Below are 27815 nucleotides of genomic sequence, written 5' to 3'. Positions count from 1 at the left end.
GCCACCTAATAAAACATCATTATGTTGTACAATAAAAAACAACGCGCACAATCCAAAGAATCATGTAGCCTACAAATCTTTTATTTTCTTTTTAAATTGACAAAACAATTAAAAAAAACAGTTTATATGATAAAACCGCATACATTCTGGGTACATGCAACAAAAGTAAATGTAGGCTATAAATAATATACACATTACAACTTTTGCCAAAATATCTTCTCAAATAAATGTACAACAATGTGACAATCTTACGGGATTCTCAAATCTACTGTTACTACCACCCAGAAGACCCGCCCTTTTCTGCTTCTTATTGGCTAGTGCTCGTTTCCTTCGTTGATTTGATTGGTTAGGTTACAATAAGAACATCATTGCTAGCCAATCAGAGGTAGAGTGGGGCGGGTCTTTATGCACGCCCCCAAATAACCGTGTTCCTGATGTCATTTCCGCAGCAAATTTGGCGCGCCGTAAGCAGACTTTAAACATTAGAAAAGGAGGGAGCTGAAAGGATACATGATCAAAAAGATGAATACAAGCTTCAAATCAGCGCGGGAGTTTTAACGGGATAGTAACTGTAACTAACGCCGGACAGCCGGAAGTAGTCTGCTGCTCGCGGAGTCTTTTAAACATAAACATTGATTAAGCAAAATAAACGATCTTCGTCTATCTGTAGCTGATGCAGGTGATCCGACTATAACCACCATCAACTAATAAGCCGCAAACACATAATTACACACACCTGCCTGTCACCATGCACAGGACCAAGCTGAAGAAACCCAAGGTGAGTTCAGAGAGCTGGCTGCTGTTTTATTTAAATGATAAAAAGTAGTAAGAGAGATGTTGATTAATGTACCAGCCTTAAATGACACAGAGCGATGTCCTCAGTTAGATGTGATACACCTGTCATCGTTTACTATCATATTAACTCAGGTGTGTCTGACTGGTTTGAGTTGATCTTGCTGTAATCTTTTTTACCCTCTTGGCAACAGCAGATACAGAAAACACGCTATTCACGTATTTGTAAAGCACATTGTATATGGCTTATGAGGTAAATTCATTTATTCATGTGCAGAACAGTTTAACCACCCAATCTTCTAAATGAAGAGCAGGGGTGACCACTAACATGCTCAGATGTCAGTTTTAGGAGGTGATATGGAGTTTTGTTATCAAGACCCTCTATTAAATCTGAAACCCACCTGTGAGAATCTACAGAAATGTAGTGATTATTGAGTTCTTGTAAATCTTTGCTTTATGGTTTCTTCCAGGTGACCTCAGGGGGGCAGAAGAACATCTCAGCCTTCTTTTCCTCTCAAAACCAGAAGGTAGATACAACTATTTAATTCAGTTAATTCTTCTTCTCTTTGCTTAATCTTGTTACCTGTTTCTAGGAGAGGGTTGAGTATAAATCATCTTAGTGTTTATGACTGGAGCAGGAATATTATATGATCAGGAATGCACATTAATATAATTGCAGATTATTTACACAGAGATTGTTTATTGTATATAGTATTTTACTTTATTTATTTTTACCACTTTCACCCTTAGGTGCCTACTTTTGTGTCAATTTTGAATGTCTCCCTAGGGAGATCAATAAAGATACCTTACAAAAAACTGATACATCTAGTCATATGTCACAATAATGTTGTTACATCGACTCTTCTACCTGCACTTTCTTTGTTCAATTTGTATTTGCGAGTTTGCTCTGATGTAAGACCGTAGATACATGATTGTTGTTTTTGAATCAGAATACTCATTTGACTGTGTTGCTTTCAGGACTTATCTTCCACTAAACTGTCAGTAACTGACGGTGTTTTAACCAAGACTGAACCACAAATCAAAGATGAGGAAGTCTCAATATTCAGAGCCCATTCCCCCTATAAGAGGAGTATTCTTGGGAACGTTGAGAACCTCCTTCCCTCCTCACCAGATCTCCTCCTCTCTGTGCCCGAAACCCCCAACAGTCAGATCAGGCTCTCTTCCACCAGAAACCTAGGTCAAGTGAGCCCCCAGCCTAGCCGAGATGTAGAAAGCCAAGGGAAGTTCGGCCAGCTGTCCCCCATCTGCCGAAGTCCCCGCTCCAAAGGGCCAAGTGTACGGAGAGTAATGACTGAGGGGGGACTAAGAGCCAAGAAGGAAGAGGGATGTTCTGGCTCCTCAAAAAGACTCTTTAGCCCTCCTGAAGAGTCCCAAAATGCAAAGAGGCCAAGAACTGTCAATTCATTGGCACAAAGAACTGAGAGTCCCATAGCGAACAACATAAATGTAACAAGGCCTGTGATTGAGCCTCTAAAGAAACAACACATATCTAATGACCAGTCTGAGAGATCAGAGGGTCAAACCTTTGGGCTCAGTTCCTCCAGAGCCAGTGAGGTGGTCTTTAATGACAACAGAAAGAACACAACAGTGCACAACAAGTCTATCAACTCTTTGAGGGAGCAGGTACAACGACAAGAAGAAAGAGATAAAGATGAAGGAGCTTCTGGTTTCACTGTCATTACGGAGCAGAAGGCAGCTGAGGGGAGAGCGAGTGAAAGGCCACACGCTTGTCTGGATAAACACACTCACACTCTGACGGCGCACATACACAAACCCAATGCACCAGCGGTCACACCTGCACCACAGAGGAGTCCGAAGGAAGGAGAGGAAGGGACTGCAATAACAGCTATGATATCCTCAGATGGAGGCAGAGGCAATGTGACTTCATCGGACCAAGGTACAGGCACTGGAGGTACAGTAGTGCACAAGGGATGAAGCCTGGGTTTGAACTGCTACCTGCTATGTTTTGTATATTGTTGTGATTATTTTGCAAAAATGACAATATTTTTAACTCTGACAAAAAAAACAATACACAGCTGTGTTGTTCAATTGAAAGACATAAGTTAGATAATGATATCAATATCAGAAATGCTGCCTTTAAGACCAGACAATGACAAGATTAGATGTCATATCATGGTACCAGTATTGTATTAGTGCAGTATACATGCTTGTCTTGTTCCTATCTCTGTCCATTAATGTAGTTTATTTCATTCCCTTCCCTGGTGGGGTAATTCTTTCTCCCCCAAATAAGGAAATGCAGGTATGGAGTCAGAATGTCCTGTGGATGAGATGATGGACGATAGCTGGTTTGCAGAGCACATGGATCTCAGTGAAGGTCTGGTCACGGAGGATAAATCCAAGAAGAAACGGTAAGATGCACTTTGAACACAATGCTGTTACTAATGTTAAATTTCAACAGTACGAGAAAGATGAAAGAGAAGCAAGAACACAAAACACTGAAGACGTTTGTGGGTTCAATCACTTTCTGAACTGCCATGGTGGTGCATGTTAAGTTTCTATGTAACTGTCAGTCACTCTATGGGAAGACAGCTTCATAATTTAAGTAGCAAGGCATATGATTAATTTTCCAGGTCAACAAACTCATTCAGATTTAAAAAAAAAAAAAAAAAAAAAAAAGTATGAAAGATGATTGGAGATAAAATGTGTGTGTGTGTGTGTGTGTGTGTGTGTGTGTGTGTGTGTGTGTGTGTGTGTGTGTGTGTGTGTGTGTGTGTGTGTGTGTGTGTGTGTGTGTGTGTGTGTGTGTGTGTGTGTGTGTGTGTGTGTGTGTGTGTGTGTGTACAGTATATGCTAAAAGTCCCCATTGTCCCTGCAGTAAGGTACCAGACCACGTGATCCTTTCTGGAGGCGTGAACAACCGATACTGGGTTTTGGATGTGGAGGAGAGGCCGGGTCACAAAATACTGACTATCACATGCTCCAAATCTCTTCATCCAACTGAGACGTGTCTGCTGAAAGACGGATGGTAAATGATGTTCATTTGTGCTGTCCGTTCTTCAGTTCCTTCTTTTCTTCATGTCGTCTTCACATACGGATGATGTATTGACCTTTGTCTGTAGTGTTTGGGGGTCATGCACATAACATGATAATTCCTCCACTGTGTTTCCAGGGAGATGACACTCGTCAGCCCTGGTGATGTGGTGCATCTGGAGGGTCACTCTGATGATGGATCTTGGTTGGTGGACAGGGAGCAAGGCTTCCTGGTTTTATACCCCGATAGCCTCATCTCTGGCACCAGCATCTCGAGCTCCATCCGCTGTATGAGGCGTGCAGTGCTGGGAGATATGTTTAAGGTATGTTTACAACCCGGAAATTAGTCACTTTCAATTGATGCCTTTTTCCTTTTGGATAAAGGTGTAACTTTTAACATTAGGACATGTGTTTTTATGTCAGTTCATTAATGTGTATTTTTTATTAAATTTAATTTTTTGAAGTGCATTGTACTTCTTGAAAGCTAATAGTTACTTCATATTCATTATGTCACCTAAAAAGGCATTAAGCTAACATTATGCAATAACCCCTGCAATTAAAAATGTAAAATTACTGTTTTGAGGCCTTAAATGACATAATATTGTATATGTGTGTGTATATATAACACATTGAATTGTCTCATCTTACTTTGAATACACAGAATGTAATAACACAATGCCTTTTAATCTCTGTTTTTTGTGATTCAGAGCTTTGATGGTGGCTCAAAGCAGATGCTGAATGGCACCATGGTCCATGAAGTCTTCCAGAGAGCAGCCAGAGCCAAAGATTTCTCTCTGGAGACCCTGTCTAAGTTGGCTGAAAAGGCCCTGTGCAGTCCTCAGCACCTGGGAGACATGTAAGTGTTGGATTGTATTCTGTATCCATTCATGCTTTGTCTACAGTGTTGTCTCACAGTGGGTGCTGCAGATCTTTTTCCTGTCTGTAATGTTTGAATTACAGCATTTAAACCAAAATGGGAGGAAAACACTGGACAGTTGGTTTGTAATGACATTTCTAGGAATTGATAGCAGGACCCCAGTACAGCGAGTCCATATTGTAATTAATCAGGAATTCACTATTTTGGTGTCAATGTATCTTTAATGTTGTTTTGCATTATGAGCATAATCTTTTCACTTGTTTTTGCACATATTTGCCTTGTTCAGTTGTCCTTGTTTTTCATCCGTGTGTCTCTAGGTACAGTTTGGGTGTTTGTCAGGAAGAGATGAGGCAGGAACTGCATGATTACCTACCCTCACTGGAGCACTGGGCAAATGAATACCTCAGCTCACCAACACCGAAAGCCATCAGCCTTAAAATGTAGGAGCACACACAGTGATGCAGATTTGCTCGATTAGCTCTGCAGGAGGCTACTTGATTATTTTGCTTCCATATGTCGTATTAATCAGTGTTATAAATATGCCAACACATTTGTTTGCTATATTCTTAACTAAAAAGCTGTCAGAGGTGAGACTTGTGATACTGAGGGTATTTTTGCAGAGTTTGATCACAGACCTAAAAGCAGTGCAAATAAGGTTTTGTCAACTTAAAGATGAATGTCCTTCTCCCTCTCCATAACCTCAGCCCTAGCAACGGTGGAGCTCCAAGCAGGTGTCAGGACTCTGCAACTGTTGTCACGGTTACAGAGTTGGCAGACATTGAAGAGAATGTGTGGTCACCACGATTTGGTTTGAAAGGGAAAATTGATGTGACGGCACGAGTTCGAATCCAAAGACCCCGAAATGGTAGTCACAAAACGTCCGAGGAGAAGACCATCCCCCTGGAGCTGAAGACTGGAAGAGAGTCGAACTCAATAGAGCATCGCAGTCAGGTTGGTGGACCACTCAGCTAAGCAGACACACAATGTAGAATAGTTAGATCATGTGAAACGGCAGATTTACGTTGTTATAGGTAACATGTAATCCAGATGTGCACGTACTTATGTTTTTTTCTAGGTGATTCTGTACACTATGATGAGTTTGGAGAGATATAATCCTGCAGCTGGCTTCCTGCTTTACCTCAAGACTAGCAACCTGCACCCTGTAGTGCCCAGCCACATGGACCGCCGAGGTGCTTAAAACAACCTGACCATCACCAGCTGTGAAAAATAATATTGAAATGTTTTTTTATCAATAATGATTGTTGAATTTTGTAATATTTTACAGACATGCTAAGTAAGATTTAAAATTTGACTTGAAAGTGCTTGATGAGCAGCTGTAGTTACTTCAATTTGAGCCCCGACCTTACAACGTTGTTCACTCTACCATTGAATTACATACATGGGATGAAAGCTGTTAGTATAGCAAACTTAAAAACTAACTAAATTTCTTATTCTGGTAAAATCCCATAAAGGTCAGCAGAGCTGTGTAATAGTATATTAAATGTCTGCTTCAGCAACACCATGTCTTCTTTAACTATTTTAATCAACTTAATTACTTGAAACTCTTTGTTTATCTCAGAGCTGCTGAAGCTGAGGAACACCTTGGTTCATTACATTCACAACTGTTTGGAGAAAGACAGTGAGCAGAGCCGTTTGGTTAGACTTCCTGACATCCTGACAGACAGAAAAACCTGCCAGTATTGCCCCCAGAAGAGAAACTGCGCCTTATATGAGAGGTAAACCTTTTTTGTTCCCAGTTACTGAAATATGTTAGTCCTCAGCAAGTAAGCTACATTTATTGGGCTACGTTAATTGCAATTTTGGGAGATAATGAGTTTAAATAGATGTCTCATCAAGCTATGATTCCTCATCTATCTCCATCTTCTGTCCTCTCCTCTTCATCTCTTCTGACTCCACATCTTTCTTCACCCCTACCCCAGGGCGGTAGATAGCAGCTCTGCAGATGTCTCTGAGGATGTTGTGCGTGACTTCTTGCAGCAGGAGACCGGTCACCTGACTCCTCCACATCTCAGCTATTTCTCCCATTGGCTGTTGCTCTGCTGCCTCGAGGCTGCCACCATGGAGGCCAAGAACGGCCGAAAGCGTGTATGGCTTCAGACGGTCGAAGAGAGGTACGAGACATGACGCACAAATGTAGACCTGCGAACACTGATTCAGTCTTTGACTTATATTAGTTATTCCATATCCTTTCATACCCCCCAGTAAAGCTGGGTTATTGAAAATGGTACAAAATGATATGAGTGAAACCAGCTTACAACATCGAGCAAGATAATTAACCGTATTTGCTCTGATCTGCATTTCTAGTGAGAAGAACGGAAGCTGTGTGGGGAATCTGCGCCTCAACGGCCCAGTGATTGTCCAGTCTGAAGGGGTTTTCCTCCATTGTCTCCAGCGAAGTAGTGTAGTCCCACAGAAGGGTATGACCAGCAATGGTCTTGCCGGCGGGGATCGCATTGTTCTTAGTGACCAGGAAGGTCGTTTTGTTGGTCTGGCAACAGGATACCTGTGTGAGGTCAGCAAGACATCTATCAGCTGCACTCTGGACAGGTGAGAACAAATCTGTCATTTGAAGTTTTCCACTCAAATGATAACTTGTGAACAGTATCTTCACCTATTTTGCTGTTTAATGTTTGTTTCAGGGACCTGTCTAAGTTCAGTAATGTGTTGTTTCGGGTGGACAGTGATGAAGGAGTGGTGGGCCTCAGTACTCACCTCACTAATGTCTCCAGACTGATGGAAAGCTGTCAGGACAGGTGGGTAGTGTAGTATACAATATAAAATGATGATGACATTTGTCATGAACTGGCTCAAGGTTCAGACGAAAAATAGGGAGAACACACATGTCTGAATCTCAAAAGCCAAAGTAATTTATTAAAGTAACTTATTTACATAAATCAAAATGACATGTTGGATCAGTAGTCTGGAAGTACCTGGATGTGGGAATGTGTTGTGTGCTAAAAAATAAACAAATGAAGCAAACAAAGAAAAGGATGTTGCTGGTGGAAGAGAGGGAGAGAGACTGAGAAGGCCAGCTTTTATAAGTTGACCCAGCCCAGAACTGCTTCAGCCTGATGACCTTGGCTCTGCTTGATTACTTGTAACATGTAAAACTGGCTTTCAAATGAACAAGGTGACCTTAGATATTTTATGTAGGGTGCCTTGTGTGAAATTCATTATTGATTTTTCTCCTGTAAATATTTCAGGTTTTATTTAATGCATGTTTCTGTCTGTTCAGTGATCGACTGAGAGAGTTGGTTGTTGACCTTCGTCCTCCAGAGTTTATTTCCAACCTCAGTTCTGTTCTGCCCGGAGACGCCAAAGACACTGTGGCCAACATCCTCAAAGGTGACAGTGCTACTCTGCTTTTATTCTACTCTGTCTGCCTCACACTCTTTCCTTTGTCCTCTCCTTTTTACTCTACATTACTTTAGTTGTGTTCCCTTCATATTTTGACACTACTTCAGGCAAAAATGGGTCAACGTGATAAATACTTCAACACATCCCTCGGAAATGTTTTAGGGTTAGGGACACTGGAGCTGCTACCCAAACATCTACACAGTTAAATATTTCATAACTGAACTCGGTTAACAACCTTTTTCTCTCTGTGTGTCTGTGTGTGTCTGTGTGTGTCTGTGTGTGTCTGTGTGTGTCTGTGTGTGTGTGAAGGTCTCAACAAGCCCCAGAAGCAGGCCATGAAGAAGGTGTTGTTGTCTAAAGACTACACACTGATTGTTGGCATGCCCGGCACAGGCAAAACCACAACTATCTGCACCCTGGTAACCGTGGCAACCTGTTAACCATTACTTTACCTGAACCATAAACCCATAAACCAACGTTTCCCTCCAACCGTCTTTTTCACCCACCACTTTCCTCTCATTACTTCTGTTATCTCTTTCCTTCTTTATCTTTGACTCTTTCTCACTTTTCCTTTCAGGTTCGCATCCTACATGCATGTGGGTTCAGTGTGTTGCTGACCAGCTACACTCACTCTGCGGTTGACAACATCCTGTTGAAGCTCAAGCGTTTCAGGGTCGGATTTCTGCGCCTGGGGCAGGGGCAGAAGGTGTGTGTATGTGTGTATATATGTATGTATGTATATATGGAGAATGGAAAAGTCGGTTCTTTATTATGTAATGCAGCAGTCTGTACTCTGAATTTTTGAAATGTTAAAAAAAAATAGTTCAAAGAGAAGGTTAGAGTAGGATTCTTATTTTGTCCCCTTCTCAAGAGATCCCCTTGCTCCATCTCTCATTTCTGTCTTTATTTCTTTTTTTCCCCCCCCATTGTTTGCCACCCTCTCCAGGTTCATCCAGACATCCTTCCATACACAGAGGAAAGTGTCAGGAAGAAAGGAGTTAACACTCTGTCAGAACTGGAGCAGCTTTATAACAAGGAGGTGCAGAGACATTGTTTTTTGAGAAATTACAAATGCAACAACTACAAATGTATTCATTTTAAACTTAAATCAGCATCACATATTTTTTCCCTGCCTCAAGATATTTCACTTGTTTTCATCACAGATAAATTAATTCTTTATCATTCAACTTTTTTTCTCCTACCAGCTGATCGTGGCAACCACCTGTATGGGCATCAAACATCCCATTTTCTCACGTCGCCGATTTGATTTCTGTATCGTGGATGAGGCGTCACAGATCAGCCAGCCTATCTGTCTGGGACCGCTGTTCTACGCCAAGAGATTTGTCCTGGTTGGAGATCACCAACAACTGCCACCAATAGTACAAAACAAGGAAGCAAGGTAAAGTAAAGGAAAAAATAAAAAAAATACTACCTCAAGTGCACTTTTGTCATTGTCATCTACATTAGGTTAAACACAGCACACTGTCTGTCTTCACATTAAAATGGCTTATTTAAAAGTGAACGTTCAGCATGTAATTAGTTCAAACAAAAAAGGATAAAGAATAAAATATCTATATAAATATCAGTCTGATTTATTTTATTTATTTATTTTATTCCAGGTCTCTTGGGATGGATGAAAGTCTATTTAAGCGACTAGAGCTCCATAGTGAAGCAGTGGTTCAACTCAATGTACAGTACCGGATGAACAGGTAAACTTACATACAGTGATAACGCATAACTGCTAACGACGCATGTGCAACTTAAGAGTTTAAAAACGTTTTTCAGCAGAATGAATATGATTACAGTAAATTTCATTATTAATCTGCAATGAATTCAATCTTAATTGATTTTGATCTTAGAGAGAAACTGTTATAGCTGCTCCTATAGCTGTCCTACTTTAGCATCATTCTCTTCACTCAATAACTACAGAGCAATACAACTGGTAACTCAAAAGGATTCCCACTTGATGACAGATGTTTGCTCTGTGTGTGTTTTCAGACAGATAATGTCTCTCAGTAACTGTCTGATGTATGAAGGCCGGCTTGAGTGTGGGTCCGAGAGGACAGCATCAGCCCTGCTCACTCTGCCCTTCCTGCCTTCCGTCCAGTCGGAGCTGGGTTCCTTTTCTCAGACTCAGCCCCAGCAGGACCTAGCATGGATACAGGCTACACTGTTGCCTAGCAACCCTGTTTACTTCCTGGATTGCTCAATGGTTGGTAGAATATACAGAATACAGGACACCTAAAGCTGTAGATTTAGAAATGTGTTGTGTTTGAATAGAAATGATTCAAGGGAACAGATACTTGATGCTCCAAATGTGTCATCTACAACTTTTGAAAGCATTAAGGCTTTATTAGTCCCCAGTGCTGTCTAATAGAGGGTTAAAGAGGTGAACTTAGCTGCTTAATTATTGATGAAAATAGTTTATCTGAAGCAAGATTGTTTTACTCAAGAGTGCGATTTTAGCTTGTTTAGTTTGTGTCCAAAGTCCTGAGCCTGATCAGGACTGATATAATTGAGAGGAAGACAATCAATGTGCACAGGCCTAAATCTGGTCTCTCCTTCAGGTGCCAGCATTGGAGTCAGTGGAGCAGGGAGGTGTAAGCAATCACACTGAAGCTGCCCTCGTACACATGCTACTTTCACTGCTGATAAAGGTACACCCGATGCCTGCCAGATGTTCAAATATTTGTGACATAATGCATTGAGTTTTTAGGTCTTGTTAATGTTATGATACTAACTCCTGTTTTATATTTCTAATTTTTAGGCAGGCTGTAAACCCAGTGATATTGGTGTTATTGCCCCCTACAGACAGCAGTTAAAGAGTATTACTGCTCTGCTACAGTCGTCTGCTTTCAGTGGTGTAGAGGTGAATACAGTGGACAAATACCAAGGGCGGGACAAGAGTCTAATTGTGCTGTCTTTTGTCAGGAGCACTGCAGAGGAGGGAAATGTAAGTGTTTCTCTTCCTTTCTCCCCTTTCTGAAGCACTTTTCCTCTCTTTGTTGCTTTCATCTTTTTCTGGGATGAACAAGTGAATCAAAACCTGAACTGACTCTCATTCGTCTTGATTCACAGCTAGGAGAGCTGTTGAAGGACTGGCGTCGTCTGAACGTAGCCATTACCAGGGCTAAACACAAACTGCTGATGGTCGGCTCTGCCTCTACGCTACGACGCTATGCACCTGTGGAGAAACTACTCAATCATCTCCAGAAAGAGAACATGATATCCTTTCAAAAATACAACTTTGTCATAAAGCAGATCATTTCTGTAATCTGCAACTAGAAGCTTTGATATTCTTACTTGACTCTATTTAGGTATATCATACAAAATGCACAGTGCCAGTGTCACGTTAAACACATAAAAACTGTGTTAATATATCCTTGAGCATTCACTTATATATATTGTAACTGCAGGTAAGAAAGCCATTACTACAATAATATTACAATATAAGAAAACACCATCTACTTTTAAATTAACTCTATGCAGTTAATTGAACTTTTACAGACTTCATGTGTATATAGTGTCTATCATTGAGGATTTATCATATGGTACTTCACTGGCTCATGCAGAAGATTCTTTAGGGTATGTACAGTCCGAAGCGTAGTTAATATCATTGTTCTTCCAAAAGATGATGGAGAAGGCTGAAGGGACTGCTTGTATACAGTCTTTTCTTTTTAATGAACACTTCACCATTGTTCCTTTTGCATGTTTTCTGTACATGTTTCACATCTTCAAAATCTACAAATCTTTTTTTTTCCTGAACCCTGACTTCACATTATCCAGCTGCCACCAGATGCCCACAAGGCCTTACCCAGCATGCACCTGTGACATAAGTCTGTGCCAGTGGCTGTGGACCACTCAACTGGTCAGCAATCGACTGCCACCCAGTAAAACCACCACATGATCTGTCAGGAGGCTGTGATCAAATAGAAGCTGCAAATACTTGTATGCGACCCTGTGGTACAACACAGTAGGTGTCTGTTCAAAATCGAACCATTGCAATCCTGTCCATGGTTAGTCTGTCATGTGTTTATTTGTGTAGCTGATTACATAAGATAAAGAGACACTACCTCCAATCTGTACCACACTGTTGAAACGTATATCATTTACAGGAGAGCTTTCATTATACAAAGCACTTGTAAATGTATGTGACTTTGTGGTATGATACTGAAAATAAGCACATGCACCATTCAGCATAATTTAACAGAATATCTTACCTCATTGACACATTCTGTGAGATTGTTCGATGGTCATTTTGATTCCTACCGTATTTATGTACAAGTATTTATATTGACACAGGTAGAGGAGTTTGAATAGCTCATCAACAAACTTTTTAAGCCGTTATGAAGTCAGCAATACTTGAAACGTTCTAATTTTAAAGGTATGAGTAATTAATGTGTATGCTGTGAAACACAAGAACAAGAAGTTGAATAGTAAACTGCTAAACTAGTTGTACAAAAACCTGAACTGTGTCCTAAAGTGGTCATATATGGTCACACAGCTAAAATGTGTTGAACCGACACTGATGGATTTTGGTACAGAGCATCAAACCTCATCTTAGACTGATCACTAATCACAAAGTTAGACCAAATACCTCTATCAACACAGTGATAATATCTTATCACAGTGACTATTGATACTTAGACACACACATAGAACCACACGTCATCAGTAATGTCAGTATGGAGCCTAAACAGATAGTTAAGGGTTATCCATAGTTCAGTTCACTCAGCTAAAACAATAGCAACAGTCAGATAAGCTCAGAAAGTTGTTCACTTAACTGTAATAAAGGCTCCAAGACAAATAACTACAGAAGTGTGAGAAAGTGTGTCCAAACTCTCGACTAGTCCTGTAGCTGTACTGTATCTCACATTAACCACAATGCAGAATGACTATATCCCCATATCTATACAACACATTTTCCAGCTCAAACCTCAGCTTTTATAAAGAGAGATGTCGACTGAATTGTCTAATTTATTTAGTAGACAGGCTGTAGATGACTGGATTTAATATATACCGCAAGAAAAAGAGACATTTCTTACAGGTCTCACATCAGCAGTGCTCAATTCAACCTGTAAAAAGATTAACTGGAATATGTTGTATAAATTGTTTTATTTTTAATTTAAGAACATCATATTGTGAGTGACGGCAAAAACTAAAGTCAAACCATGCTTTGAGTAATCTCTCAGTTCCTTTGTGTTTGTAGAATGGGCCAACAGACCTAAAGCTGCCCTAAGGCAGAACAGTTACAAAGGAAAATACCAGTCATGATGGTGTGATAAATTAATTAAATTAAAACTCAGAGAATTTACAAGAAACCAGTAGAATAAAATACTCAGCTCAAATAATTTCTGCCATTGTAATATCCTGCAAATAAATTGCAGAATGCTGAATGATGACTATTTCTAAATTCTTATTCAGTAAGGTGACCAGTAGTGCTACAACAAAGAGTCGATTAATAGATTGTCAGAAAGTTAATCTGCAGATATTTTGTTAATTGATTAATGGTTTCAGTCATTTTTTAAGCAAAAATACCAAATACCTTTTTTTTTGTTCCAGATTTAAAACTGTGTAACGTTGCTGTTTTTCCTTTTCTGATGACAGTTAATTTCATTAGAAAACATTTCATAAACAATTCACTATTGAGAACACATTAACTGGCAATGAAATAATTTAGTTGCAGCCTGAGTATGCCTGATAACGCCACAAGGCTAACTGTATCAAACTGAACACAATGTGTGATTTTAATTTCTTTGTTTGCTGTGTTTTTTATGTTTTTTATTCTTATATCTTGTAAATATTGCCCTATGGGTTGTCACATGCGAAGGAATAATAATAAAAACCCTAACTAAATGTGAGATGTTGTAGTATGCTGTCATGTGTTTCATTATCAGATTGACCACTATGCACAAAAGTCTAATTTTTCCCCTTTTATTTAAACCTTGTTTTCATCAAAGGGTACAAAGCCTCCGTCTGTTTCCTTGCTGGTTACATGGTGAATGTCCCTGTTAGCCTCCACCTGTCTTTGGTTATACTGTGATTGTTCCCTGCAGCACAGTGACAACCTGTCCAGCTATGTTGATTCTTCCATCGTCTCTCACTTTTAGTTCCAGCTCCCCACCTCGTTTGGAGCACTGGTAAGCTGCATAAACACACAGAGCAATAATAGAAGTGTCAGTATAGTTCAGTAGTAATGGGTATCCTTTATATACAGTGGTGTGAAACAACATCATTCTGTCCTTTGTAAGGGTTAGTAAAAGACTTTGCCTTGTAACCTTTTTAAATCTCACGTTCTTAAGAGTTGTAGTGTCAACAGTATGGAGTTAATTTTATTATTTACCCAACAATTTATTCTTTCCAAGTTTCTCAGACCAGTAGCTTCCAAGTACAGTGTGGGCAGAACCTGCAGGACAGAAAAGACAAGACTAGAAACTTGCAAAATTATGAGGGTAAGTCTCAAATAACGACATGAGTGCTAGACATCTGAAACTATTTCTATGTGTTATGTAAATGTGTATGACTGAATTATCCTGACTAATAAGGCAAGGCAAGGCAAGGCAGTTTTATTTATATAGCGCATTTCATACACAATGGCAACTCAATGTGCTTTACATAATAACACAAGCTCTTGAACCCCCCTCGCACCCAAAAGTAATTTTGTTAGATACATGATGATAATCATGGTAATTGAGGAGGAAGAGGGGGACAGTATAAGTTGTACTGTAGTATTGATCCTACCAGTGACAGGATCCTCTGGGATACCGGCCCACGGAGCAAAATACCTGGAGTAAAAGTCATATCCTGGCTGGCATTCTGGAGATCCTAAAGTCACCATACAAATATATTAAGGGCAGGATGTTTTGATTGAACATTTCTGACTGCTCTCAACAGAAGTCTGTTAACATGCAATATTCACTGACAAACTTGCACAAACCTTTAGTGGAAATTGAAATGCATCAAATAGACACACAGCCTAACTAATGAAGGGTTTAACATGGCCATTTTAATGTATTTTTTATTTTAATCTTGAGTTACCTTTCATAGTGATGATTAGACCTTTCACTCTCCCACTCCTCTCACTGCATTCAAGAGCGGTACTGTCGATTTTCAGACTAGTTAGCACTGACCTGTAGAGAATACACATGCAGCACATAGATTTAGAAAATAGACAAGTTTGTGTCTGGAAGGTTAGCTGAAGGAGAAATCAGCGTCCCACAAAGGCAAACGTCCGTATTTCTCCCGTGGTGCTGCTCAAGGACCAATATGAGACTCAGTAATACCCCAGTGTGAAGGTGTGTAACTGAGTGGATGTTTGAAAGTGAGCTGCTCACCAATTCACCATACATTTCATCCATTCCTGACTGTCTTTAGTATTAACTTGTGTGTGTGTGTGTGTCAACCTGTCACAGTCGTCAGGCAGTCTAACCAGCAGTTTCTTAGTGGTTGAGTTCAGATGAACCTCCTGGACTGGTCGGTCTCCTAATGCCACCTATAATGCACATAAAGTAGCAGAGACCGTGAAGTGAGCACATTAAAACACAATAATGTAACCACACTGACATGTACTTTACATATTATTGGGTTCACATGAACAGTGAAGCAAGAGTCAGTGCTGTAAAACATGTTGACTCCCACAAAGAGGAGGTGTCTGTTTAGTTTTTACTGACCTTGATGATGTCTCTAAATTCATTGGGATCCTGGGCAAAAAAGATTCAGAAAGAAATATGTAAGAGTATAGCATTTTGTATTCTTTTTGAATATTTTGCAAAGTTCCTGGGGGGAAAAAAAGATTCTGGAAAATCTTGCTGTCACTTTTTGGCATGAAAACACATCTTTAGACAAATAACTGCCAGAATTGCCCAGCTGTGTTTATCTAACTTCATATTGTACCTGCTTGGTAGGTGGGTTGAGAGGAAAATCCATGACAAAGCCTTCCCCCTGCTGGGTGACGAGCAGCTCTCCACTCTTAGTCTCAAACACCAATGTGCTATTCACGTTTTCTAACAAATTTAAAACATACACACATTATTCATACAGGCTGGCTGATATCAGGTTTATTCAGGTATTAAGATGGAAGTGAATAATGAGGAGGTATTTGCTAACAGCACTTTGCTCACACTTGTATTCAGCTGTATTGTGTATTACATGTAAAGTCTTAACAATATCAGGGCAACTTGTTATTTTAAGATGCAATTACAAAAATATTTACCAGTGGTTTCTGGTTGAATTACTTGTTGGCTTTGTCTTGTGTATCAAGCTGTGTGTGTGTGTGTGTGTGTGTGTGTGTGTGTGTGTGTGTGTGTGTGTGTGTGTGTGTGTGTGTGTGTGTGTGTGTGTGTGTGTGTGTGTGTGTGTGTGTGTGTGTGTGTGTGTGTGTGTGTGTGTGTGTGTGTGTTCTTGTGTCTTACTCTTGTACTTGAACAGCACTGCTGCAGCAGCCAGAGTGGCATGACCACACAGATTGACCTCAGTGGTGGGTGTGAACCATCGAAGGCAGAACCTTGATGCTGTTAATCATTTCACATTGACAGACAGAAACTTTAACACACAGCACTTAAAAGAACATGTAATTGTCCACAGAGCCTGACATTTAAAGACACACAACACTGCAAAAAAGTGTTTGATTCAACTTTTAGACCTAGACCTATAAAGGGAAGTTTATAATACCACACAAAATACCTGTGTGTTGTGTTAATGTGTACAATCAGTGAATCCATAATTCAAACTAAATTCTGGGGTGACTGCATGTGATCAGTCTTTAAGGTAAAGTAAGCCTATTTCTTATTAGTATGCATATAGTTTATCCAGTTAAAATGTCATTTTGTAAAATTGTTTTCAATTACATTTTAAAGGAAATGTACCTTCTTTTTTTTTTAAAGGGTTTTATTTGTTTATAGCATGTAAGGTGTAGGACAGCAGGTTACCGTAGTCTTCCTGAAGTGCACATACTATGTGTTATTCACGGTATGACACCTATTTAAGTTGTATATAGTTAGCTTGGTTAAAATGCTAAGAGTTTCTTCAGCTGTGTGTAAATAACATTGACACTCCTCTCTGTGCAGCTGTATCACTTGTCAAAACGGAGTGACTGCACTATGCATTTTTAACTGACAGCTAATGTCATTGTACTTTCTCAACAATGCAAGTCTTAGCTGTGTGTTGTTACCTGTCAGACTGCTGAGATCATGTTTTCAGGCTGTGGTTTTAAAACAACATACAGAGGCACACGGCTGCGTCCTTTCATCTGCAACCACAATATTTTAACTGTACCTGACTTATTTTACCTTTGTTCCTTTATAGGCTCTTTATTACCTGCAATAAGATCATGTGTATTAAGACTTGAAGTCAGTAGTTTAATCAGTCGATGTTTGTCTTTATTCCAATTTGTACTCTGATAACAAAATCAGTAACTAAGTTTTCTTCAATTGTTTCTTCCAGATATGACCTGCACTTTCTTTAGTGTTTCTTACTTTAGATGTGTACCTGTTCAGACAGCAGCTGCACTTGTGCACTGAACCCTCAACAACGCAGTATGTCACGTTGTGCCCATTCAGCATACTTTCTTTGTATTTTTTTCTTTTTTTGTCTAATGGGATATTTATTGTGGATATTAATAGTGCCCAGAGGCTGAATCATAATGTTTTGTGGTGACCATATTATCTTTCCTCCAGTATCATCAATGCAATTTTGAAAAAACCTTTATAATTATTTTGAATTTAGTGGCTTCATTGTTTTCTCTGTCATGCCAAAGTGTGCATTTTTGCCCCATTAGTGGGAAAGGTTCTAACAATAGCATGTGTCATATTTACAGTCAGTGTTGCAGCATACATTGGGTACTAGCAGGTACTTGGATATTCATTCTTATATTTTATAGTTAACATGTCATTTATTTTGTATTACAGCAGTCTACTTTTATCCTCATGTAAATCAACAATAATGGACAGTACATTGAAGTAGAGGGCAGCATTAAGTTGATTTCTAAATTAACCTGTCCCAGAAATCCTTGTAACAAATCTATCCTGATATGAAATAAATGGCATGATGGTCACACATATTAAATACAGGCCTATAAATGATCTTATCTGACCCTTGGTGAAGTCGTCAGAGGGTCTGATTCTGGTGATGAAAGCTGTTTCTGACAGGTTTATCTCTGCTGCTATCCTCTGATACAATTCATCAGTCAGCTCCTGTTAGAAACACAATTTGTGATGACGCATAGATGCAACAAGTGGTGTAATCATGTGAAACAACCAAAACTTTGCTAACTGAAAATTCCTATGGTATTTGAGCAAACAACCAGAGCCACAGTATCTAGATTACTTAATTAGATTGTATAACTCTCATGCAGGCCCTCATGACGCCTATATGTGTAACCTTTATCTTACTCACATGCATCAGCGGACAAACTGCAGCTGGGTTTCCCTTGAAAGGTAAATTGGTGAAAGAATCCAGAGTAAATACTGGAATCTCCATTGTAAAATCTTGTGAAAATGGCTGAAAATGTAAGGCGTCTGCAGTGGTGACCGTGGGGTTTCACACAGGAGATCTAGATGGACTTTCAACCCAGTCTGTTTGTTTTCAGGAGTTTTCCCCCCAGCTGAAACCAAACAGCGTGGTCACCGTCGGGGTTGTCACATTTTCACACCATGTTTTCATTAGCAGGACTGTCAGGTGTTCAGACGCTTTGTGTTGGAGACCAGTTATTATTAGCTATTGTTAAATTATCATTGTCATTGTGTAGTTTATTCCCATAATATTACAACTTTTTTGTCGTAACATTACTTACTGATTACTACCTAATTCTCTAAATATAGTGAAATCTCGTTGTTTTCGGTTTGACACTAGTACTCTGTCGTAGTTAATTGACTTTATTAGGCTACATTCCTAGAAAAAAGTTTCATGGGCATTTTCAACTAAATGCACTAAAAGGTACATTTTATGCGGCAGAAATGCACTGTAATAATAAAATAATCCTATTTTAGCGCATTTACTCGCTAAAGGACTTTAACTCAATCAGATAGTGTATTTTTATTATAGGCTGAGGCTCAAATGTCATTTATTTCATGCACTGCAAGTCTCGCGACATCATACCTGAGCGTGTTTGCTGGCAGGAGACCAGAGTCACCTGAGGCTCGAGACCGGGGACAAGAGAAGATTGTGAGACTATTTCACTGTTTTCAGACATTTGTCACTGACGTCTGATATATGTCTATCTCTGTGTGCATGTTTATACCCGGTGACAGCGCACGGCCGTCAGGGGTTGAACTAGTCTGCCTCCTAGGTTTGACCGCTGTCAGTGTCCTGGAGTTAGCCTTAGCGGCTAGCTGCTATTGATATAAAAGCTAACATTAGCACGTCAAGCTACGTTAGCTTCATTAGCTAATCCTGCATCCTGATTGTGACATATTAGAGTACAGAGGTAACTTTACCTGCAAGTAGGTAACGTTTGATAGTGTGTCGGTGTCTTGAAGTTGTTACGTTAGCTTACAAACCTCTTATACATCAACACTTAGTGACATCTGAGACGAGGAAGTAACAAACATTATTACTGCATTAAAGTTTCTATGGTAGCTGCACTTTTTTTGCATTACAGCGTTAGTCATAAAAAATAAGTCTTCCTCTGAAGGTTCTGCTGTTACATACCATTTATAATTACTGGTACAATGCTGTCGTCTGGCTATTTAGTTGTCAGCAGGGCACTAAACAGTTTATTTTATTTGATACTTTAATGCTAGAGTGCATTATACCTACACTTACATTTGCTTATCTATGATGTTCATATTTAAAGTATTCTTACAATATTTATATATTTTATAGTTAATACATAATAATGCAATATAAAAGTTCAGTAGGCTATTATAATGGTGCATATACATATATATAGACAAGGGGACATTCATTTACACATATACATGCATACACACGTACAGTAGGTATATATACATCTGTATATACATGCACACACAAAATAAAACGGATAAGCAAAAAAAAAGCTCAATGATTAGCTCATTTGTCCATGTCAAATAATCCTTTGGTCCTGTTCATTTGAATGACAGAACAGTTTGAGCTGTTTATAGTACCATTCAATGCCTCCTGCAGAGAGGATTTTGTGCATTGTATTATTAGAGACTGAAGATATTAAAGATATCTGCAAGTGATATGCATGTGTCATAGGTCCATGACAGCTCCTACTCCATTTATAATTATAACTGAGCAAACAGATGTCAAACAAAGTACATATTAGAAAGTTCAGCCAATGTAAGCACAGATAAGTCTTGGCAGAATTGTTAGACCAATAAATGACAGTAACAGAGATGGTGTAATGGGTTCAGGCCAAGTAGCTGTACTTTACAAAAGTACTTACTTAAGTCCTCCTATTTAACATTTATAAGCACCATGTATACATTTAATAACTTGTTTGTAACACACCATTAATGAGTATTTGTCAAAAAATCTTCTCCTATTGAGGCTTATAGTATTACACAGTTATGATAATATAAAATATCATTCATAATCTGTTTATACACCTGCCTGCACTTATGGGGCCTACAGGAGGAGTTATAGTCATGGACAAATGCATTAATTAACTTATACCTGCCTATAACTACATTATAGTGACTTTTAAACATGAATTAATGTGTCACTGTTGTTTTGTGCTTCCTCTGGCAGCGAGGATGTCTTTGAACGAAGAGGGTTATGTGGTTAGGATCAGAGGACTTCCCTGGTCCTGCACGCAGGAGGAGGTGGCCAGTTTCTTCTCTGGTGAGAACACGCACACATCTTTACAGCCTAAAGTGAGAGTAGAGTTACAAAATTGTAAGTTAGTGGAACCATGGTTAAAATGATAAAATAATAGACATGTCTATTTTCCATTTTTGTTAACATTTTTATTATTTATTACACCCGTTAATCCTTGCTCGGAATATGTTATTTTTAATACCACTGAATATTCTTAATTGACAGAAAACTGTAAGTAATTACTTACTACCTTTTATGCCTACTGGCATGTAGGACAGCAACAAAGATATCCACTCTTATCTGTTTAGGGTAAATATTTGAATGGTACCCCAGGCCTGCTGCAGGGCGGTCAGTTATCTCTCCACTGGGCAATGCCAGGTTTCTTTGGGCCTTCCTGTGTTATGCCTTCCTTCAGGTGTTCAATGATGGGCAATTCTTGTGATCTCATCTTGTTTCTCTTTGCATGATGCTTCTCCCTTGTTGTGGTTGGGGGGTTTGTGCCCCTCAATTAATCCACTCTAGCCATATTAGCAGGAGCTCAGTCTCCTGGTAGGGACATCCCAGTCTGTCATGTCGAAGGGTAGAGGCCAGACAAAGTGCAATCCACCTGTCCTCCAGGTTGGAGTTTGGGCACAGGGCTAACAACCCAGTGCTGGGTTAGGGTTAGGGTTCATAGCTGGTCTGATGGACATTTGATTCAAGTCTGTGTGCACAAGTCCTCTCAACCTACTACAACATTTTACAAACAACTAGACTAGATAATGTTCCAGCCAGTCAACACGATTTTTATTTAAAAAATCTAAATGACCAGCAGTTAAGACAGCAGTCAAGGTCCATTGTACATAAAACCTGGGAAAAAAGGGAAAATTGCTTTTATAAACAGTTAATGATTTAAAATTAGAAATATTTGAATTGTATCCTCAATGGTATGTTTTTCTTTTGACAGGGAAAAATGTGTTGTGTTTCTTTTAAAGAAATCTCATCAATGTTGTTGTTTTTTGCAGACTGTGACATTGTGGGAAAAGTAAACGGAGTGTGTTTCACCTACTCCAAAGAAGGCCGTCCCAGTGGAGAAGCATTTATTGAGCTGAAAACAGCTGAGGATTTCAAGAATGCCCTTGCCAAGGACCGTAAATACATGGGACACCGATACATAGAGGGTAAGCAACAAAAACTGGTACAGCAGGCTGACCACTGAGAGGTGTTCTGATCTCCTTCTGTAATGTTTGTATTTTTGGATTAGTCCAAATTACTTTGCTATCTCATCAGTTTACTTTGGAGCTGTTATTGCCTGTGTGTTTGCCTCATATGTAAAAACTTTGGCTCTGCGATATTGAGAAGAGATATATTTCATATATCACACTGTATTATACATATATATATATATATATTTATTTTTTTTAGCTTATTTGTGTGTGGGATAAGATTTTTATATACTCTCTGAAAAAGGTGTGTTTCTAGATTGACTTTCAGATGACGTGTTTGTTCATCTGTCTGTGTGTCTGAATCAGTGTTCAAGTCAAACCGTAGTGAGATGGACTGGGTGCTGAAACGTAGCGGTCCTGCTGACTATGATAGCTGCAGTGGCTGCATGCTGAGACTTAGAGGCCTGCCCTTTGGCTGCAGCAAGGAAGAGATTGTTCAGTTCTTTTCAGGTACATCAACATTTGCACTTACAATCTTTGTATAAACCTTTGTCTAATTGCTATTAAATTGTCCTGATATTGCACAATTTATGTCAACCTCAGGGATAGTGTTTATAGACAGGCTGTTTGCAGTTTTTGTCACTGTTGAAACTACAGTATAAGGGTGTCGTGGAGCTGATAGAACTCACATCTAGACCTGCAGTGCAAGAGTTAAATGAGACAAACTCATTAAAAGAAACATCAGATGCATGTAGACTCTGACTCGCTTGGCATAAAATACAACATGGTTATAATTAGACAATATAATTAGAATTGGTCTTGTACACTAATATCAATTAAAAAAAGTCAACATTTAAGGGAAAATTTAATTCAGTACTGATAAACATTTACAGGGCCTTTCTTAAACAGAAATGTGATTTTTATCGTGAACAATCCAAATGAAATCCCAGCTGATTTTTATATAGTGCTTTCCACTCAGCTCAACACTCTGCAAAAACAACATACAGTAACATTCAATGTAGACGGTTTTTCCAACATTTTATCTTTTCACTTTTTTTTATATTACACACTGATAATTTACCTTTATTTACCATTAATTACTGTTCCTGTGGTAGGCAGGATTACATACCTGCATACTGGTGTCTGTGTGTCATGGCCCAAAGGCCTGATTTTTGTTTATTTCTTGTAGTATAGTCATACTGTGTTGACTAACCTGTCCTTGTTATAAATTGTTAGTATGAATTTTACTGTGTTAGTGTTATGTAAGCATATTATTGAGCATGTTTGTCCTGTATGATCTAGATGTCATGCATTAGCAGGTTAAACTATAGAATGGGCTGGGCTGGTTTGGCTGAGGGGAGACAGTCCCATGACACTGATCTGGGGTCAGTACTGTGATTCTGCTTACTGGCAGCCTTGATCTATGATGATCAACACTAAATAATTATTATGGAGTAGCTTCACTCAGCACTAATTAATCTGCTGACCAAAATTCAGTAGTGTATCAGAGAGAAGAAATCCTCTACATCCCTCTAATAATGTGGCATAAGCTGACTCCAGGCCAGTATGTGATTCATTTCTCTACTGGTCACATTACAAGTGTGACTTCAGTCCTCTGAGATGCCCCCTTTTTTTTCCAGAAATCCAGTCCTATCAAATACTGCAGCTGCTATTTATTTGTTATCATGACCTTAATTAATCCTGAAAGCTCCAGTGATGCAGTGGGTGTTGTTCTATCTATAACTATCTATCAGTCTACCTACCGACCTATGTATTTATGTGTGCTTGGGTTGAAGGGTTGAGAATCGTGCCAAATGGGATTACTCTGCCAGTGGACTACCAGGGGAGGAGCACAGGGGAAGCCTTCGTGCAGTTTGCCTCAAAGGAGATAGCAGAAAAGGCTCTGGGGAAACACAAGGAAAGAATAGGGCACAGGTGGGACAGACGGGGAAGGGACGGGCTGGATTGGGTTGGGCTTCTATTATAGTACTTACTGGGTGGTCATATTAGAGTAATTATGGTATAATTATAATTTACGGGATGGTTTCTATTACACTTAAGGTTGAATGATAAGCATGGGTTGGTCTGCTAGAATAACTATGGTAAAATGGGTAAATTAATTGGGTGTGTTATATAAAATGTATTAATATGCTAATGGGATGGGGTATAATGGGTTTATGCATTGTTATTATGGTAACATGTTGAATATTGGGATGAAAGATCATGTATCTAATCTTTGAGTTAAAGGTGGTGTGATGATATAATGTCATAGACAGTTTATTGATGGCTATTTAAGACCTGGGAGCTCTTTTTAACTGTATTAGACCAGAATGTGGGTGTATTAGATCATTATTCTGGCACTTTCTTTTTATCCTTTCATATATTAATTATACACATAATATAATGTGGGGATTAAGTTTTAGGACAGTCAAGGCAGCTTGGTGAGGTAAAAATCCTTTACTACAGCCCTAAGCCCAGTTAATGATGAGCTTTTGACCAGCTTGGTCTGTCACTCAAACACTTCAGCTCCAGGCTAAAACAGCTTAGACCACTATTTAGAATATTTGTCTCTTTGTGTGTTAATCTTCTCTCTCTGTAAATCATATGTATGTATGTTACCCGCGCTAAGCCATTTCTTCACCTTAACCGTCTCCTCTGCCCCTCCCTCACCCCACGGGCCTCTCATATTGCAGGTATATAGAGATTTTTAAGAGCAGTCGTAACGAGATCAGAGCCTACTATGAGGTTCCCCGACGGGGGATGGGAGGCCAGAGACCAGGTCCATACGATAGACCCATGATGGGGGGCCCCAGGGGAGGGTTTTTTGGGCCCGGGCCTGGCCGTGGTGCAGCTCTGATGGACACCATGAGGAGTGGAGGGGGCTATGGAGGAGGTAAGCATACAGGAGAAGTCCTAATCCGATACAGAAAGCAATTCAGAACTTCAGTTTCTTTTGCCAATATTATTAGTAATTAAGTTATTAATTCTATACAGTAGTTTATTTACATCATTTACATTAGCAGACTTGAATATTCACCAAATAAGTCTTACTCAGCTCACTGGTTTACAAGCCAGGTCTCTAAAACAAGTTTTGTTGACCAGTAGGTTCACTGTGCTGTATAGATGATGTCATTATTTCCTTTTTCTGAGCCAACGGAAAAGTTTTGTTTTCCAGTCTGCCTTCTATTCAAATCTGTGGAGCAATTGTTGCTGCGTCATTGTGTTGTTTTCTGTGTGTGTTTTACAGTCTTGCTCTGTGTGTGTGTGTGTGTGTCTGCGTTCAGGTTATGGCAGCTTTGACAACTACAATGGTTTCAACAACTACAGCTTTGGCAACGGCATGTTTGATGAACGGGTGAGAGGAGAAAGGGGAGGAAGAGGTAAAGTCCAATTTATTGATTTTTGCCCTCAAGAGTCTGGCATTTAGAAACACTGATTCATGTCAGTTAAACTCCATTAGTATTTGCAAAATAGCACCACTGCTACATGTTTCCCAATAATTAATTTGTCCACATTTTTATTACTCTTTATTTTAGATTGTATCACTATATATAAGTATTTGACACCTCAACATGTTTAAGTTTTACAGTGTTGATGAGGATAAAGGAAGCCATGACACCTTCTTTATGAAGATTTCACAGTTTTTAATAGCATTAATGACTTCAAAAAAAGTTTATACTTTTACAGTATGCTTTAATGATATCAGTTGTGTATCAGATTACCTTCCAGTACTTCTCTCTCTTACATTTCCAGAGGTTGTGTTTGTGATCTGTGGATGTGATTGTGTGTTTTGGCTCAGGGATGGGAGGCCACGGCTACAGTCAAAGTGAAAGTGGCTCAGGTTTCCACAGTGGCCATTTTGTCCATATGAGGGGTTTGCCTTTCCGTGCCACGGAGGGAGACATTGCTAAAGTGAGAACACATAAAAACACACACACTGGTTACTTTGATTATTTCTCTTGATAGATTTGAAGCAATTAGGCATTATGGAACCCGATTAAAGATGTCACTGTTAATTCACATCCTTGATGTCTCTGTCATTTAAAAAAAACTATTTGTATCTCTGTGTAAATGTCGTCTTTTTCTTCTTCTTTTTCTTTTAGTTCTTCTCTCCATTAAACCCAATGCGGGTCCACATTGACGTGGCTCCAAACGGCAAGTCAACTGGAGAGGCTGATGTGGAGTTCCGCTCCCATGAAGACGCTGTGGCAGCCATGTCCAAAGACAAGAACCACATGCGTATGTCCTCTCTTCTTCTCCTCTAGCCTTAACTTGGTTCTCACATTTTTCACGCAGTTATATTTATAATGAAAAAACACTTTTTCACAACAGTGTCAGGAACTCTTTGCTCAGGAAAGATTCTCAAAACACTGTGAAATCAATATGTGGGTGTCATTTGATTAACAGAATAAATTCAGGTTTTCTAACTGAGTGATGATTGCGGTTTTCTCCACAGAGCATCGTTACATTGAGCTGTTTCTAAACTCAACAGCCAGCGGGGCAGCTGAGATGAGTACGTTTTCATCAACTTTCCTTATTACTATGAGAGCTTGATAACTGTCACTGTCTGCAGATGTATTTTAAACACTACATCTTGTACCAATAACTATGATGAAGGTGTGACTAGCATTCTGAAAATGTGTATAATAAAAGCTTGTTGCTTGTTCTTCGCATTTTAGTCAGATTCATTCATCAAAAGTTGTTCAGGTCCTGGTGATGAACACTGACTTACCCATCTCCTTACAATTGGTTTAGGTCGTGGCAGCGGTGGTTACTACAGTAACTCAGGAGGGGGCGGAGGCTCACGGACCAGCGGGCTGCGAGGTGCATACTAAAGACGTCATCCCACTCTTCCAATCCATCCTGACGTTTGTCCTACTTTTCTTGAGGCCACATTTACCTGAGTGTTTTTAAGCAGGAGAGCTGATTTCAAGTCATTTTACTGCAGGGTCGCACTACAACTTCACCTCAGATACGAGAGCAGACCAGAAATAAACTAAACATGTTCTATCATTCCTGAAAGCGTATGAAGAACAGAACCTGTCAAAAGGAAAATGTGCAAGCACTTATAGGAGCAGCATTGCTGATTGAAACTTCTAGTTTGTATTTTTTAAATGTTTTCTTATATTTTTTTTAATTGGATATCATTTAAAAACTGGATATTGAAGATATAGTTTGTCATGATTCACAAAAAACACATGTATGTTACGTACCAGTTTATGCCCTGTAAATATCTAAATTTGCATTGTTGCAAAGTGTTGGAGGTCTGGCAGAAACTGAATATGTTTTTCACTGCCCTGTTATTCTTGTTTCCCCATCTCACTGTACTACAGGAGATGTCCGTCAGTACAGATGCTGCAGGGAGACACAGATTTGCACGGTCACTCAATGATAACGCTGCTTTGATTTGGGTGAAGCAGTGGGAATCAGCAATGGCAAAACAATACAAGCAACCTTTGGTGATAAACTAATTTTTAATCTTGGTTAAAACATGAGGAATATTTAATCCACTCTAGTCTTACTTGTTTTCATGACATCTTTGAGCCGTCCTGCCGCACACTGATTTGAACGTGATTTTAGATCAGCTTTGCTATTTGAAAAGTTTGATAAATGTGAGCCAATGTGTTTTTTATGAATGTTTTCACAGTTCATTACAGAATTTAAAAGTAAGTTGAATATTATATTCCACTCTCAAAGAGTGGAAGTAAAATTAAGTCTCTATATTTGAGCTGTAAAATAGCTTATGCAGCTGTTGTACATTTTGCCTAATAAATTTTATATTTAATTCTCTTTCTGTGTCCCTGACATCTTTGATGAGGTGTTTGTTTGAGAATACATCTGGATAGACAAGAAAATAAATGGATCTTCTG

The 27815-nt window shown here is 39.3% G+C and overlaps 3 protein-coding genes across 5 annotated transcripts; 2 read left to right on the top strand and 1 right to left on the bottom strand.

The window, feature by feature from the left end:
- Positions 1-748: 748 nt before the first annotated feature.
- Positions 749-11890, top strand: dna2 (DNA replication helicase/nuclease 2). The gene is made up of 25 exons (XM_053318122.1): positions 749-778; positions 1263-1319; positions 1771-2730; positions 3082-3182; positions 3650-3799; positions 3944-4127; positions 4512-4660; positions 4999-5121; positions 5392-5632; positions 5757-5871; positions 6261-6417; positions 6622-6813; positions 7007-7249; positions 7342-7455; positions 7938-8047; positions 8369-8478; positions 8637-8765; positions 9006-9098; positions 9265-9458; positions 9679-9768; positions 10058-10271; positions 10627-10716; positions 10827-11012; positions 11138-11284; positions 11837-11890. Exons 1-25 carry the CDS (start codon positions 749-751, stop codon positions 11888-11890), a joined length of 4233 nt encoding a protein of 1410 aa, XP_053174097.1.
- Positions 11891-13792: 1902 nt separating this feature from the next.
- Positions 13793-18674, bottom strand: LOC128380068 (phenazine biosynthesis-like domain-containing protein 1). Its single transcript, XM_053339797.1, has 10 exons — positions 18452-18674; positions 18150-18249; positions 16471-16569; positions 15953-16062; positions 15730-15759; positions 15463-15551; positions 15098-15189; positions 14801-14884; positions 14403-14465; positions 13793-14204 (listed from the first exon to the last, which is right to left on the bottom strand). The coding sequence occupies exons 1-10, from the start codon at positions 18533-18535 to the stop codon at positions 14092-14094; spliced, it is 864 nt and encodes a 287-aa protein (XP_053195772.1). The 5' UTR covers positions 18536-18674; the 3' UTR covers positions 13793-14091.
- hnrnph3 (heterogeneous nuclear ribonucleoprotein H3 (2H9)) lies at positions 16576-27735 on the top strand. Of its 3 annotated transcripts, none has more exons than XM_053339602.1 (11): positions 16576-16825; positions 20732-20824; positions 21805-21960; positions 22312-22455; positions 23742-23880; positions 24639-24838; positions 25230-25325; positions 25745-25857; positions 26049-26184; positions 26402-26458; positions 26701-27735. In XM_053339602.1, exons 2-11 carry the CDS (start codon positions 20737-20739, stop codon positions 26778-26780), a joined length of 1209 nt encoding a protein of 402 aa, XP_053195577.1. In that variant the 5' UTR covers positions 16576-16825; positions 20732-20736; the 3' UTR covers positions 26781-27735. The 3 variants fall into 3 exon arrangements, with proteins under 3 accessions (XP_053195577.1, XP_053195652.1, XP_053195510.1); XM_053339535.1 differs by lacking the exon at positions 16576-16825 and adding an exon at positions 19078-19219; XM_053339677.1 differs by lacking the exon at positions 20732-20824.
- The last annotated feature ends 80 nt before the right edge of the window (positions 27736-27815 follow it).

The sequence above is a fragment of the Scomber japonicus genome, chromosome 1 (genome assembly GCF_027409825.1).
Source record: "Scomber japonicus isolate fScoJap1 chromosome 1, fScoJap1.pri, whole genome shotgun sequence".
In the NCBI taxonomy this organism is placed as follows: domain Eukaryota; kingdom Metazoa; phylum Chordata; class Actinopteri; order Scombriformes; family Scombridae; genus Scomber; species Scomber japonicus.
Note: the sequence above shows the minus strand (reverse complement) of the source record. Positions and strands in the feature narration are given on the sequence as shown.